The sequence below is a fragment of the Pipistrellus hanaki genome, assembly GCF_964339955.1.
Source record: "Pipistrellus hanaki genome assembly, chromosome: 8".
In the NCBI taxonomy this organism is placed as follows: Eukaryota; Metazoa; Chordata; class Mammalia; order Chiroptera; family Vespertilionidae; genus Pipistrellus; species Pipistrellus hanaki.
The window spans coordinates 41147545-41164626 of record NC_140510.1 but is presented as its reverse complement, the minus strand read 5'-3'; the positions used below and the strand labels follow the sequence as shown (position 1 = coordinate 41164626).

Here is a 17082-nt window from a genome sequence, read left to right as displayed (position 1 = left end):
GGTATTTCAATGAAAAGATTGAAGGTGGCAGGCAGAGCACAAATAATAATATTTTGGTGGGGCGCCTGCAGTGAGAGCTGCCAAGAACAGCTGTGGTCAGACAAGACTCCACACAGTACCCAGGACTACCATGATCCAAGACTGCTTACCAAGAACTGATAGTCACTTAGTGTGGCTTTTGATTTCCAGCTTAAGATGTATCATAATGTGGCCATACTCTTACGTTCTTTTACAACCAAGAAAGAAATGAAAACAGAATAAGAGAAGCAAAGTAACAATATGGTGGTAATTTCTCTTCTTCAAAGTATAAATTTGAAGAAAAGCATATTAGAAAGAGGTCAGCTAAAGAACTGATCATTATGTATATGATCATATATTCACGCACAAATATATATAAGAGGAAAAACATGCAGGATGGTAAACAAAGTTTGAGGCCATCTAATCCATAGACAATATTAACATTTTGGTTGTAGAGAAGGAATTATAATGTAATACCTTTCAGTTAAACTTCTTTTCTTTTTTTAAAATTTTTAAAAAATATATTTTATTGATTTTGTACAGAGAGGAAGGGAGAGAGATAGAGAGTTAGAAACATCGATGAGAGAGAGAGTCATCGATCAGCCGCCTCTTGCACACCCCCTACTGGGGATATGCCCGCAACCAAGGTACATGCCCTTGACCGGAATCGAACCTGGGACCTTTCAGTCCCCAAGCCGACGCTCTATCCATTGAGTCAAACCGGTTTTGGCTAAACTTCTTTTCTGAAAATATGTGAGCATCCTTTGAATTAGGAGGCACCTTACAAATATCAGATGTAAAATATCAGGCACTGCATTTATGGGGTACCAATATTATTCTACCCACTATGGGCTAACATTGCAAAATATAATGGAAAATTATAAGGATGTACTTACTATATTTCATGAATTCTGTGGTAATATTTAAATAAGAACTTTTCTGCTTTACTAACCTGCTGAACAATTGTTAACAAAATAAAAATTTATGTAGTTTTGATTTGAACAAATGTAATCTATTTGGAAGTGACAGAGACATCTGAGATACCAAGAACTGAATGATCTACCATATCAACCCCACTGGACATATCCTTTTTTCTGAGTAAATCATATTTTGGTACCTAGAGCAATAGGCTTTCAATGGTATGACTTAGGTTCCCCTTATAATATAATTTTTACCATTCTCTACCTGACCTTCTATTGGGTAATATTTGGCAAAAAGCCACTTAGACTTGTAATTATTTTAAGTAAATATGTTTTTATTTAAGTATAACAGCATCTGCATAGATTCCCAAAAAAATAAAAAATAAAAGTTTTTATTCACTCTAAAATGTTTATTTTTTTTAAAATTATTTCATTTCTCCACCACTGACCTCTACCTAGCCACTCCCAGCCCCCAGCACATACCCTCACCTCACTACTGTCTGTGTCCATTGGTAAAACGTTTCTTTTTTTTTCCTATTTTTGAACAGTGGAGGATCAAATACTTTAGATAATTTTTAGAAGGTTTATACAGGCATAAGCTCCAGTTGGACCAAATTGATTAAAAACAAAAACAAAAACCACCTGTAAAATGTATAAGTGTTTATATGCTTTATGCTGTGACATTTATAGAAAACCATGTAACAAGTAATTACTAACCACCAAGCTGCCTTTAATTCCACTTTAAAAAACTTTTTTTTTTTATTGACTTTTGCTTATGTGATTTATAAAATCCTGAAAAACAAGAGAAAAAAAATGGAGTTGCATTTCTTTGGGTACCCACTTCATATAGATACACCTTCATCTGAGAATTTTTCTTTGATTTCCAAGCCTTACTCTTATTAAGAGTTTATTCCTCCAACTAGAGTAACAAGCATAGCCCAATTCATAATTCACTAGTAAGTTTGAAAGAGCTCTTTAAATCCTTTAGCCTTGTAATTTCTAAGTCCTTCTGATTTAGGTGGTTTCATAAGCAATTCAATAACTTTATCAGATTGAACTATTAGGGAAATAACCCAGGTCAAAATTGCCTACACTGGGATATTTGCCAGTGAATAAACTCTAGGATACAGGACAAGAATTTCTGAGCCTCCAACTATTCTTTTTTGTAGTTTTACATTGTGCGTGTAGAACTTCATAATTGATTCAAAAATCTAAGTTCTCTCTTGATATTTCTGCCACCTTCTTGATTTTGCCAGTACCTATGAGGTCTAATGCTGAGGGCAGAAATCATATGGTCCCCAAACCTAACTCACCAAGAAGCACTGCTTGCTTCCCAGGCTCAAAACTAATGTAATGAAATATTTTGTGGTTCAATGTGATTCCATAGTTGTAATCTTAAGATTGTGTGAAGTTGACTCAAAAAGAATTTAGGTAAGAGGGAAAAAAATGCCTTGTGATTTTTAAATCCACAACTCAATAAATGAAAAATTAGGACACAGAAGAAGGGATTTTTCTATAATAAATCCCTCATCTATTCTGTATCTTTCTAGGAACAATGCTAGCTAATAAAGAATGAATATGCTAATTAACCCTCACACCATTACCAAGATGGCAGCACCCACAGCCAAAGGAAGGGATATGCTAATTGACTGTCCTGCCCTCAAATATGGCAGCACCTACAGCCAATAAGAAGGGAATATGCTAATTGACTGCCCCACCCTCAAAAGATGGCAGCGCCCACAGCCACAGCCTGTGGTGTCACCCAGTCCCCTCAGCCCCACTGGGGTGGCAGGTGTGTGGCAAGGCCTGCGCACCTACCTCTGGAGTCTCCCAGTCTCCTCAAACCTCCCCCCCACACCCCGCAGGCACAGACAAGGCTCAGATGGCGGCTGCCCAGCCGCCCAGGGCCACCCAAGACTCAGGTAACCAGGTGGCAAAGGCTTGTGCCGCCGGGCAGTTGCAGCAGCAGAGTTGTGATAGGGGCATCGCCTTCCTGATTGCTGGGTTGCCTTCCGCCCCTGAGGCCTCTCAGACTGTGAGACAGGGGAGGCTGGGCTGAGGGATCCCTCCATCCAGTGCATGAATTTTCATGCCCCAGGCCTTTAGTTTTAGATATAATTGTAAATTAGAAGGGATTTGGCTTTAATTCTCTATTTTGTTGCTCTTTTTCTTGATTTTATTGTAACAGTTCTGTAATTCAGACAATGCAGAACACTAAAGGGGCCCTAGGTACCTTCTGTTAGAGACGAAGTCATTCCCACTATCTTGAGTGTAACTGATAGTTTTATGATTTTAAAGCCCTCATAGTAATCATCCCAAAAGAAGGAATGAGAAGTGGGGGTCTAAATGGAAAAAAAAAATATTCCTAACATGTTACAGTGTTTTTGAGCAGCCTCCCAAACTCACACCACATAAACAAAATTCATAAGGATAATTCAACATAACTTTGATATATACTTCTTTTTTCATCCTCTAGTACAATTTTCAATATTTTCATCTCAGGGCACATGTAAACTAAGTATAAAACTGCAGCATACCAATATATATATATATATATATATATATATATATATATATATATATATATATATATAGTGCCTATCTTACAAAAAAAGTGTAATTTTGATTCATTCACACTGTATGGCTATTGCTATGTTGTCTGTTGTTATTTTATTGACAATCTAAGGAAAAAGAGATCAGTGCCCCTGACTAAATAGTCATATATTGCACGTTTTGAAAGCCATATATTGCATGTTTTGAAAGTTCTTGTGGCACACTGGTTAAAAATCGCTGCTCTAAGTCATTCTGTAAGTCCAACTCAGAATTTGGTTCTCTGGATAAACCCATTATAAATAACCTCAGAGCATTTTCTATCCCTGTGAAGGTTATTATTTCTAGAACGCCCTAATCCTTCCACGTATATAATTTTGCTTTGTGTGGGCTGTGGACAGGAAGAAGAAATGAAGGGATAGTAAGGATATCCTAATGGGGACTACACAATTATATGAAATAGTGTAATCTGTGTAAATCATCAATTTGTTTAGTTCTTGATTCAGATTGTCTTTCTACTGCTATTGCTCCTCAACAGCACAGTTGCCTGACTTTGTGAATTTCATAGAGCCCAATTAAGTGACCGTCCTCTTTGGGTGTTAAATATTAGCTAGTGTTGATGACAGTGAAAGCTATGTTAATGAGATAATACACTTCAATTTTCAAGAGGTGAAACAAAAAGGATACATATAGTTTATCAAGCAACCGCCTGAAGACAACACAGCAAAAAGATCTATCACCACTGTGTTGAAAAATCACAGGTAAGATATTTTTGTTGGTATATCATATGTGACTACAATTTGCGTACCAAGATCGCTGAGCACCACACACTTTGAACTGTGTTTTTCTGTTCCAGCAATCTGTTTTCATTTACATATTGCACATACTATTTTGGCAAGCATCTTGCGGTTTTGTAAATATCACCTGGACTATATAAATGTAATCTTTATAAGAAATAAAGAGTTCAAGGCAAGAGCAAATATCAATGTTTTTACTTTTTAGGCAATACACATAAAATCTGTACAATGAAGAATTTGATTAAATCCTTTGACCATGATCTGATTTTATACTGAGACAATGAAATCACACCAACAAATATTTCTGTAAGTATTAAAATCAAGCCTAGACTAAAAAAATTACACATCAGAGAAGGAAAAGAAGGTTTCATTGAGCAGCTCCTTCGAGGCTCCTAGGAAAAGGTGTATGGATAAGAGTGCAAACGCTGGCCTGAGTATGACCAGAGTTTGAACCCGGTTCTGCCACTTATAGGACCCTGGAAAAGTCAGCAACCTCTTCGGAAACCTAGTTTTATTATCTGAAAAATTAAGATGAAAAGTAATGCCTATTTCCTAGGAGTGCTGTGAGAATTGTGTGTTAATACGTGTAGTGTGTAGTAGTAAGTGTAAACATTTTTAAAATCTCACATTTCTTTCACCATTTGAAAAGAAAGCCACCCTTTTTATGATGTTGCAATAGATTCGAGCTCTTAACTGGAAACTTTAAGAGATGTTAACTGGAACAGTAGCAATTGATTTTCTAACACCTATTTTTATCACTCGCTTGCTGTCTGTTCTTTGTGCCTGAGCCAAGCACAGGCCTCCACCCTGCAATGCGTTTCCTGCTTGCTGCCCCTTTTCCTTTCCTAATTCCATATTCTGAGTGTATATGTATACACTCTCAGTCCAATCGACCCGTATTATCTTCTCTTCCCCACTTCCTCTCTCAGGCTCTTAAGCCTGAAGTCACTATTTCTGCTAGCAAATTGTCCTTGATAAATGTTATACAAGAATTTCCAGAAATACCTGTGCCAGCATTTATTTCCCTGTCCTGGTATTTACATAAAAGTCACATTACTGATGTTCTGATAATGCCTAGAATTCAGGAGAATAAGCCCAAAAGACATCAAACATTTGCTGTGACTATTTCCCATAAATCTTACCTTGGAGTGCACTCTTAAAAGCTCTCCCATGCTTCCATTAGGATGGTCTACAAGACAGCTCTCCGCAAATGGCCCAGGCTAATGAGCCCATGGATATTTTTAAAGCTTGATGTGGTCAATCAAGGGAAGGCAGCTGCCAAGACCCTCCCCCTTCTCTGCAGCTCTGAAGCACTTCCTGCAGATACCCCGGCCTGGCTGAGAGCTGCCATAAGGCCCAGTCTTACCTCCTCTGTCATAACATGTCAGCATCTCTTCTTTCCTGCTCCTTTTACTCTCACAAGAAAAATACCACTCAGAAAAAGACTAAGTGTTCATCTTTAGAAAAAAATCTAAGAGAACAAAGTTCTGACATCAGCCCTAGAATTTTAATACCGAGGTTTATGACTCCAATACAAAAAGCCGTGTGCATGAAAGAGTTAGTGAGCAAATACAGCATATTCACTTTCAATCCAAGTCATTTAATATTCACCAAGTTTCTCTCATTTAAAATGGAATCTGTGTGTTATTCTTTTTTTTTTATTATTATTAGCAGTAGACTTACTATATTTTCCAAATTGGATGCAAATGGTGAGGGGATGTTTTCAGAATTCTGAAAAGTGATGCTAGAATGAGAAAGGGTGATGTTGCTGTTTTCAACAATAATTGTGGGAAACAATATAATGTAGATCCAGTCAGACAAACATAAAGACCAAAAGCTGGCCTCACACTACTGATTAGCTTTGTGATTCTGGGCAGCTACTTAAACTCAGCATCAGAAGCCCCCTAGGCTATGCTAAGTAAGATAATGCATAGAATGTAAGTGCAGTACCTAGCATTGAATGTTTAATGAAAGATCGATAAATGACAGTTATAACTGCTTTGGCTATTATTCTCAACTCTTATTATTTTTTTGTAGGAATAATTACGGCAAGAATGGAGAGTATACACTGGAAATGTTTATTTCCATAGCAACTGTCCCCTGAATAAGTAAGTTTCCACTACCTAGACCAGGAGCAACAGAGATATTTGGTAAATTGAATACAAACTCAAAAAAATGTCCTTGGATTAGATAGGCTTATTATTATTATCACTATTACTAGTGAATAGAAATCTTTTGGGAAGGTATACCCTAGATCAGTGGTCAGCAAACTGCGGCTTGCGAGCCACATGTGGCTCTTTGGCCCCTTGAGTGTGGCTCTTCCACAAAATACCACATGCAGGCGCACACGCACAGTGTGATTAAAATTTTGTGGCTCACGCGCAGAAGTCAGTTTTCGGCTCTCAAAAGAAATTTCAATCGTTGTACTGTTGATATTTGGCTCTGTTGACTAATGAGTTTGCTAACCACTGCCCTAGATCCACTATACTTTCTTGTCATACACCTGGCAGCTTTCTCACAGTTATAACTTGAAGATACTTAAGTTTGTATCACTGATCTTGATCTTTTCCAGACTTCTCTCCCACTATACCAAAAACAGACCTACTCTCTGTGCATGCATTTTGCAGAATAACTATTAATAAAATGTGTGTTGTCCCTCATTGGAAACATCAGTGTCATCATCATAGCTAACACTTTTTGGGCTTTTACTAAATATCCAACACAATGTAAAGCATTTTGCCTGTATTCACTCTTGCAGCCAACATCACACTTATAATGTAGGTACTATTTTTGAATCAATATTTATAGATGAGGAAATGAATGCCAGAGATATTACTTGGTTCTGAGTTGGCAATCTTTGATGAAAATTTGAGAAATTAATGCATTTTGAGTCCAGACATTACATTTTTAACTACTAGAGAGAATTAGATAAGCCACCTATATGTGGATTTTTTAACAATCACCCCAAAGGGATTACATTAATGGTGGGAATTTGAGTCATGGGGTTGGAAAGATATTTTAGGACAGAAAAGCCTCTTAAAATATACTGCCTCAAAGCCCGCACATTCTGTTGACAAGTAGGGTTGACCTCACCAACATTAAAAAAAAAATTAGCACAGAAATACCACAAATGTAGATATTTAGTTTAATAAATAATGTTTCATGATATCAAATGGCCATGCATTTTAAAAATGTTTCCGATAAATCATTCCTTTTAATTTTCCATTCTTTTGTGACTTCATTCCGAAATTTTAAGTCAGAATATTCCTTTGTAGTAATGAGTTACTCTAGAGTGCTCACGTTCACATTTCAGTTAAAGTCAGCTTTGAATATAACTTTTGAAAATTATTAAGTAAATAAATATTCTATGCATTTTCCCAAAATCTTACTGCCAATGAACCAACATATACAACTCCTTACTTTAACCATCATCACTTGTTTTTACTTAGGCCCACATTATTAAACTGCATTTTTTTTAAAAAACAAATCTAATGTACTACACTTTAAGTGCATTATCTACTCATCAAGACATCCCACAATAACATTAATTGAAATAATTCACATGATTTCCTTTTTGTGTTTGTTAAATCTACAAGCTAAAAGTACACTATTGGACTTTGGCACACTAATGGTAGCACACAAGCATAAATAATGAAAACACAAAGATGTCCTCAAACATAAGACTATAAATAACTTAAGCAAAATAGGACTACCAGAGGCATGTTGTATTTAAAGGGAAGAAGGATTACTTGAATCTCATGCAAATTATAATGCCTATTCTCACATTTTCCAAATGAAGAACAATTTAAATGATGTAACCATGGTCAGAGCTACTTAGAACTGAAACTAGATTGAGGCTCTCTGGCTCCTTGACTGGGGCTTTTGCAGTTATTGCAAATTTAAGGAATGTGCAGTAGTGCCCCACTCTCAGAAATTTAGCTGATGCACTTGGGAAAGAAAAATCATAGCAAATCTAAATATTTTTCTTTCCCGATGGCTCATAAACACAGGCAACTACTTCACTGATGACCCACTGGAGAAACAATATTCTATTCTAACACCACTGGGAGGAAACGGTTCTGTGGGACTTGCTATATGTTGTATTTTAAAAGCACAAGAAGCAATTTCCATTGCTGATTTTCCTAAATGTCACTGTGCAGCCTTGAGCCTAATACTAGGAAGATATGTCTCCCTACAATTTAGGTAATAAATTTGAGTGAAAGGTTTTAAACATAGCAGAGCAGCTCCCTCCCTGCTATGTATTGAAAGTCAGCCCTCAACACAAGGGTTTGCAATAATTCTTATTCTTTTTTTTAAAATACAAATAAAATCAACTAAAAAAAGAAAAGCGAGCCGAAACTTGTTTGGCTCAGTGGATAGAGCATCAGCCTGCGGACTCAAGGGTCCCAGGTTCAGTTCCTGTCAAGGGTATGTGCTTGGTTGTGGCCACATCCCCAGTGGGGGGTGTGCAGGAGGCAGCTGGTCGATGTTTCTCTCTCATCAATGTTTCTAGCTCTCTATCCCTTTCCCTTCCTCTCTAGAAAAATCAATAAAATATATTTAGAAAAAGAAAAGAGAAAAAACAAAAACAAAAGAAAAATTTGCGTGAAAAGAGTTGAGGAAAACACTTGACAATGTAGGTTGGCTATCACTGTGGACAAGATGAAGGCTCTGAATGACTATATTACATTTTGTTCTCCTTCGTGACTAAAATTGGCCTGGGAGTTTCTAACGTGCTATGGGTCTCTGCTGCCTTTCTCTATTAGGAATACAGTGGCAAACAAAGCAGACACAGAAGTGTGAACAAATATACTATAAAACAGCTGTGAACTGTGGTATGTATTATGAAAGAAAATAAAAGAGTGGGGTGGGAATGGTGGAGTGACACATAGACTTTTATCACAAGTGAAAGGTATATGAAGCTTGTTAAAAATTATAAAACATTTCAAACCTCCAGATAAAACATGCACTTACTACCCATATTTAATGGATACTAATATTTTGCCATATTCACTTCTGATTGCTCCTTTAAAAACATATATAAAAGTGAGAAAGTACAGCTAAAGCATGCACCACCCGTTCTTACACCCTTATCTCTAGAGACACCAGTCCTCACAATTGAATGAGAAAATGATGTGATCCATGAACTCCTGCCTAGGGAAGAGCCTATGACTCCCAAGAGAGGAAGCAGAAAGAGCAGTTGGGAGGCTCCTGTACCTGTGCAGGGGGATGAAAGTTATATGAGATTGGGTGGTGCAAAACAAACGGAGAGAGGTAGACAGACTCAAGACATATTTATGTAACATGACAGTGAGAGAAAAAACAAACATATAAGAAGACCAAAAGAACTTAAAAAAAAATCTAAGCAAGTTGAAATAGATAAATCTAGTAAGTTCCCTTTTATAAGGTCCTGATCATAAATTTAAGCAAAACCAAATGACAACTAAATGAACTATACTTACATAATGTTAGTGATCTGACTTGGTAATGCCTTTTTCCCTAGCTCAGTGTTTTTCAACCTTTTTTGGGCAAAGGCACACTTGTTTCATGAAAAAAATCACGAGGCACACCACCATTAGAAAATGTTAAAAAATTTAACTCTGTGCCTATATTGACTATATATAAAGTAATTCTCTTGAATAGGAATCAAATAAACGCAAAGAAAGTATTTTATAATTACTTTATTATGAAATATTAAGTAAACAAAATAGTGAAAAATTATAAAATTCTTGTCTTGTCTGCACCTACGGCACACCAGGCAACATCTCGCGGCACACTAGTATGCTGCGGAACAGCGGTTGAAAAACGCTGCCCTAGCTGATTCAAAGGATGGGGAAGGTGGAAGCAACCTGGATTGCCTCAAGTATGTTATACAGCCACTGCGTAGAGAGTGCACAGCATCCAGTTAAACAGTGATGCTTCTGCCTGGAAAAGCTATCTATATAAGCAAATGAAACCTGAAAGGACATGTCAGGAATACATAATTACAGTGGGGCCCTATTTAAAACACAGTTCAGCATTACATGTATTGAAATATAATAATCAATAAATGAGGATTCTGATAGATCACAATCATAAATTATAAAGTTAGGTTGTAAATTGATATTTATTTCCACTAATGTTCATGCCATTATGAAGTCCTACACTAAATGTGTCTTTTCTTCACTTCTACATAGCTAAGTGTTATTTGCCAAGTATTTAATAGTAATTGAACAAGACCAGTGTAAGTACTGTGAAGAACATGAGCTTAAGCTCTATAAATCTCCAAAAATATAAGGCATGTATGCAAATAACAAAGTAAAACAGAATGCAGTAAGCATTGGAGAATGCTAAAGAATTACTAGGCTGTGAGTTTCTACAGAAACTGGATCATCTGTAATAACTCCAACAATAATGATAAATAAAAAACAGTAATAATTTTGAGAAAAATAAACCAAACCAATAAAGTTAAAACAAAACAAAACAACATTCAAGAGTCTGGCCTTCAGATAAAAAAAAACTATCCACACACACACACCTGAAATAATGGAGCAAATGGTGAAGATGTAAAGACAAGAAGTGGGTGCTGTGTTTGGGAAAACAAGAGAAGCAGGTAAAAAAAAAAAGTGCATAATGGGAGAAAGAAAGTGGGGGGAAAAAGGGGTAGACCTGAGTTTGGAATTTGACATTTTGGAGTTGTAGAACTCTTCTAGTTTATGAAAATATTCTGGATAAGGCTGTGGACATTAATTAGCAGCTGAGTGAAGGAGAGGTCAAGGACATGAATGGAATAGGTAGAGGTGATCAAGGAAGTATGAGATGGACAGTCCAATGAGCCATGATATGGTTGCTGACATCATGATTTGGTGGGAAATAAGATGGAAAGGAAATCAAAAACTATCACCAAATTATTTGAATATTGATGAAATACCAGGAGGTTCTGAGAAAATGGCAAAGACGGCGAGTAGAATGAGAGACTTGGTAAAGATTTCATAGGGCAAGAAATACTTGATATGAACCTTGTAGTACATATAAAAGTTCACAGTCAGAGAGATTGGGAGGCAAAGGAGAAGACTTTTAAGCCTGAAGGATGGTCTAAGTAAAGTCAGGGGAGGCAGGGATGGTTAACTTTCTGATTCAGCATTACTGGATCTCTCACATGAAATTATCTGAGACAATTACATGGTTCCAGTCAATGGGCTTTACAGTATTTTCTAAAAGGACCACCAGCTCATATCTATCTCCCTTCACTCATAATTATCTGAACTCCCTAACTCCCTTCTCCCCAGCAAAATAAACTCAACACCTAATGATTCAACTGGTCCATTGTCTGGTGTTTATATATGTGACCTGGGGTAGTAGTCTCCAACTGGTTCCATCTGCTCTGACAAGGCCTGGCTAATTGGGTTCTTTTCAACATAAGGGGCTGCAGAGAGTCTAATTTCTTAATTTAATAGTAGCTTTTCAGAGGTGTCTTGCACTTGCTTATTTTTTCCTATTTGGACATGGCTCTAATTTAAGATGGTATTTGATCCTTGTTCTTAGAATTATACTTTCACAAAGTAGAAAGGAGCTTTGGAGGGTCATGTGGTCCCACGTCCTGCTCAATCAAAGACTTTCCCTATAAAATACTGTGCTCAGTTTCTGCCTGAACACTCCTCATATATTGAAAAATCACTAATTCAAGGGCAGATCGCTACATTTGTCTTTGCTGTAGTAAATCCTCAAATTAATACCACAATGCTGGGTAGACATGATCTGTTACTGTTATCACCAAGTTGTATTTACTACTTGTATTTATCATTTGGACCTGTCTGAAAGCACCTACACTGAGCCTGTAACAGATACACTATATTTGTTGAAACCAAATCTAAATCTTCAAGGCATCTTAACTGCTCAGTAGAGCAGAAATATATTTCAGTCATACTTCCAGTACAGTATAGTTTCATGTCAAAATCTGTTTTCTACTCATTATTTATTTCCAAACCCATTATGAAATGTGTAACCGGAGGAAGACTCTGACTTGGGTGCACATGGTAGCATATTTATGGCTGTGCGTATTTAGAGAGAAAAGAGAGGGAAAGAAGCAGGGAGAGAGGGAGTGAGGTAAAAATAGATCATAATCTCAGCCTTTGGGCATATTATAAATACACCTGAATGTTAATTCCTATTTTTATAAAATGAGTACAACAATGTTTCCTAATCACAACAATTGTTGGATATCAAATGAGCTCAGGATAATAAAAGTGTTTATAAATTAGAAAATTTTATCCCTCTGTAAGACAGCCATACTTGCTTTTATGTGCAATTTAGAATATCTGTCCTTTTATTGCTTGATGTTGTCACTTCCTAAATACTATACATTTATTTGTAGAAGCACTCCATTTCAGGAAAAATAATGTGTTTCTTTGGAAGGATGTTTCATCACACAGCTTCTCATTATTCATGCGAAGTGCCAAGAACCTTGAGAAGACAGGGAAAAAATCAGTCCGCTCTAACTCCTCTGTAGCTCTCCTGACAGTGCTCAAGTACAGGCTGATTGGCTATAGCTCCTCAGGGATTTGATGAAGCAAAGCGCTCCACAGCAATACAGAATCCAGCTGCTTCTGTCTCAAGGGAAGTGTAAGATACGACCTTGGTTGATCGCTCTTCGGTATGCTAGTTGTCTAGCAAACCTCAGAAATCCAAGGAAAAAGGCATAAGCCTTTACTGGTTTGCATTTTGAAGCTTTCATTATCGTAATGTGATGTGCTGCAAATTGAATATCTTTACAGAAAGCTTAGAATAGCATGGCATTTCCTACCACGATATCCTACTGACATGTTCCAAATAATCTTATCAATTCCTGTATCTGTGATGATAACAAAATGTCCTGATACAATATGGTAGTGCTTATAAACCACTAAGTCCATAGGATATTTTAAACCTGACTTCATGATGAGTGAGATTTAAATAACCATATTTTTAATACTCTCAATGTGAAACTAAATTTGATTTCTTCATGCTACACACATTTCATAGCCATCAAAAATCCTTCGTTCCTCTAAGGTCATCATTTTATTTCTGAAAGTAGGGAAATATATTAAAGAAAGAGGACTCCTCAATAATAACACTGCCAAAAGTGTATGTTTATAGATTCATATGCAAATAAGACCATTGCAGGTAAGTACACATTTTACCTAGATGGAAAAATAAATGAAACATTTTCTAAAAATGTGTGCAAAATAATCAGAATATATTTCTAGAAACAAAAACCCTTTTAACTGCTCCTCTCACATTGGTTAGTTAACATGCTTAGATCTTTTTTTAAAATATATTTTTATTGATTTCAGAGAGGAAGGGAGAGGAAGAGGGAGAGAGATAGAAATATCGATGATGAGAGAGAACCATTGCTCAGCCGCCTCCTGCACACCCCACACTGGGGACTGAGCCTGCAACCTTGGCATGTGCCCTGACCAGGAATCGAACCATGACCTCCCACTTCTTAAGTCCACGCTCAACCACTGAGCCACACTTGCTTATATCTTTTATACAGTAAATATTCTACATAGAATTTTTATATTTTCATTCTTTGTTTTTTTTCCTTTCTCTCCATAATGTAAATATAATGAACTAAGCAGACTATTAAATAAAAATAGCACTCTTAATTAAATCAGTCATTTAATTATCTTTAAAAATCATGAAAAATCTGTTGGATTTTATTTAATACAAAGTTAAATCAGTGCAGGTAGAGGTGGAGGTGGAAGAGGCTATAAGGGGTCTAAACAGTGATGGGAGAAAAAAAAAGTAAGAAAACAAAAACAAAGTTAAATCAGCAATTTAGTAAACTAATCATTACTAACTACCATTGATAATAAATAATAAGCTCAAACATTTCAAAAAATTTTGGACATCTTAAAGTATATCTATTTTCTTCAATGGGAAAAGTGATTTCTGGTGGCCATAACACAAGTCTTTACTAGTTAGCTGACATACTGCACGATTGAGCTGATCATGACATTTCAATCTGCTGTTTGCATACATACACAATCTAAACTAATTTTAGTTTAAACTTAACACTTATGTATTGTGGGATGCACAGAATAGTAGCAGAAATAAAAATTAATAAATATGAAAATTAATCCATAATTCTAAGACTTTAACAAATCAAATCAATTTCAGTTTTTAGGGCACCTTGCATTCTTTGCTCTTCTGCATACATAGACTTTTCCTGACAGTATAGGTAAATTTTGTTTTTTAAATAATCATAAGGTTTTCATAAATATCGTGAAAATAAATAAATTATATGTGTTACCATAACTTAATATATCATTTCCCCACTCCAACCCACAATTGTTGGTACTACCATCCAGCACCAACATTTTCATTTATGCATCTTTTCCCTTTGTGATGTTTCCTCCTTCAGATAAATTAGCTTATCTATATGCAGACATGTATATACAGACATGAATATTTTGGCTTTTATATTTCCAAGTGCTTTCTAAATTTCACTACCACTAATAGCAATATATGTACCTATGATTTGCATTGCCACCTTCACCCGCTTAAGTGTTAGTATTTTTCATTGAGTAAAAGAGCACTAATTTCATGGAGATGAAATTTCCATTATTATTGAGTTTTATTGATTTTACAGAAAGAAAGGGAGAGTGAGAAAGAGAAATGTTGATCAGTTGCCTCAAGAACATGCCCTAACAGCGAATCAAACTTGCAGCCTTTCAGTGTATAGGATGACATTCCAACCAACTGAGCCACGTGGCCAGGGCTCATATGTATTGTTTTAATCTGTATTATTACCATTGTTATAAAATTCTTAAAATATTTACTAATCATATTTTCCACTATTTAGATTATCTTTAGAGTGTGTGTCTTAATATTTATTGAAAAAAAATGCATTTTTTAAAACTTTATCTAGAAAATAACCCTATATCGTATTAATTGCAAATAGTTTTTTCTAATATGGATTGTTTTATTTTAAGCTTTTTTTTTTGGTAGTAGATAAGTTTAATATTTTTAGATTATTAAACATGTTAAGTATATTGTAATATGAGTTTTTTTTTGTTACTTTAAAGCTCATATAATGATTTACTAAATGTCTGGCAAATATGCGCCTTTCCCCATGATTTTTTTTTTTTTTAAGAAAAACTTATCTAATTAATCCATCTGGAATATATTTTGGTATATGTTGTGAGATGTGTATCTAAGTTACTTTATTTTCAAACTCTATGAAATTTATCAAATATTCATTCCTTTCCAATTATTTTATAATGCTCTATTTTTATATATTAAATTCTTTTATATAACATGTTGAGGTTTTCTATACTTTCTTAGATCTAGCCAGTATAAAAAAAGTTAAATTATATAATTTGATTTGATGTCTGGACTAGTTATCTATCATGATATCATGATATATTACAATTTGCCTGTTAGAAACAAAAATTCTACTTAACATTATCTGTTACTAGTAAGTTTTTTTTAGCTTGTGGGTTATATGAATGAATTTTTCTCATAATTCTTTCAAACCTCATAATACCTTGACTGACAGGAAGACATGATGTTACCATGTGGAAGAAAAGGAATCAAAGAGAAACCACACATTTTTTCTCTTTTTTTTTGGTGAATTTTAAATATTATTCTTGGGGATGAGAGAATAAAGGGATGAGTAGGAAAGAGGTCTAAACTGCATGCACTTGTACACTTGGGAGATTTTTGCTGTTTTTGTTGTTGTTGTTGTTCTCTTAATGCATAGCTGGCTAAGCTTCTTTTCATCCTAAACTAGACCTTCAACTCCACAATACAACCCAGAATATTGTTCATGCATAGAGGGATAAATTATTTTGTGCCTTTACTTGTCTTTTCTACTTCCAGAGTAGACGGCTTCCTTCAAAAAGTAATAATAAAATCTCTCTTTTTGTTTGTTTTTTTATCGAATCAGTTGGTTAACAAAACCAAATAATCCATTGCCAACAGCAACCTAAAATGAATCCACTGTTGCTGCTAACATATTTCATTTTTATTTAGCCATGATTTGATTTTAGATCAATTATAAAAAAAATGGCAATGAAGGCTAAAAAAAGGACCAAGGTGATACAATTATTTTCACTGCAGACCCAGACAATCGGCTTCAGGTACGGATTCTGTACTCACGGGGGAAATGATTAGAGGTGGATGGATTGACACTGTCCCCACTGTCAGCACTTTCACTGCTGGAAACTTCATCATCAGATTCCCGCACGGAGGAGCAGGGCGAGGAGCCGTCAACTTCTTCAAACTTCCTCTTTAAAATTCCACTCATAGCTGCAGCGCTGTCACATGTACCTGCAACAGGAATGGGAGCAACGAAGCATTGAAATATGTGACCGCTGGATGTGCAGCCAAGGTCCCCAGAGTCATTTCTAAGTGGCTTTTTATACATGAGCTGAGCTTCCCCTTGGAAAGATCACCAAGCAGGCTTTTTTCAAAACATATCTTCAAATTAACAAAAATTACATTACATTAAATATGGGCATTTGACCCTTTGCTTGCCAAAATGTACCATTTTTTGGACCTAGTTCATCTTATTGGAAACCTCTATTCCCTTTTGTTGGCAAAGTAAGAAAACCCACTGGAGCCCATGAAATTCTGTAATGAAAATAAATGCCAGTGTTCCCCAAAGTCTTAAGTGATTACTGCTTGTAAAAAAAAATCATCTGGAAGAAACACAGATACGTATGCACAAATACCATGCTCAAGTTTTAAAATGGAAGAAACCTAATTAGCTGAGTACAGCGAAGCCTATGAAATCAGTTCTAAATTTTAGGTGGTTTCCATTTCAATATTGC

The 17082-nt window shown here is 35.7% G+C and overlaps 1 protein-coding gene across 4 annotated transcripts in view; it reads right to left on the bottom strand.

The window, feature by feature from the left end:
• The window catches only part of CSRNP3 (cysteine and serine rich nuclear protein 3), a 159227-nt gene that overhangs the window by 48123 nt on the left and 94022 nt on the right, over positions 1 to 17082 (bottom strand). For all 4 annotated transcript variants that reach the window (XM_084891606.1, XM_084891605.1, XM_084891607.1 and 1 more), the window contains one exon: positions 16409 to 16579. In XM_084891606.1, coding sequence (XP_084747732.1) covers positions 16409 to 16579 — 171 coding nt within the window. The remainder of the gene's footprint in view (positions 1 to 16408; positions 16580 to 17082) is intronic.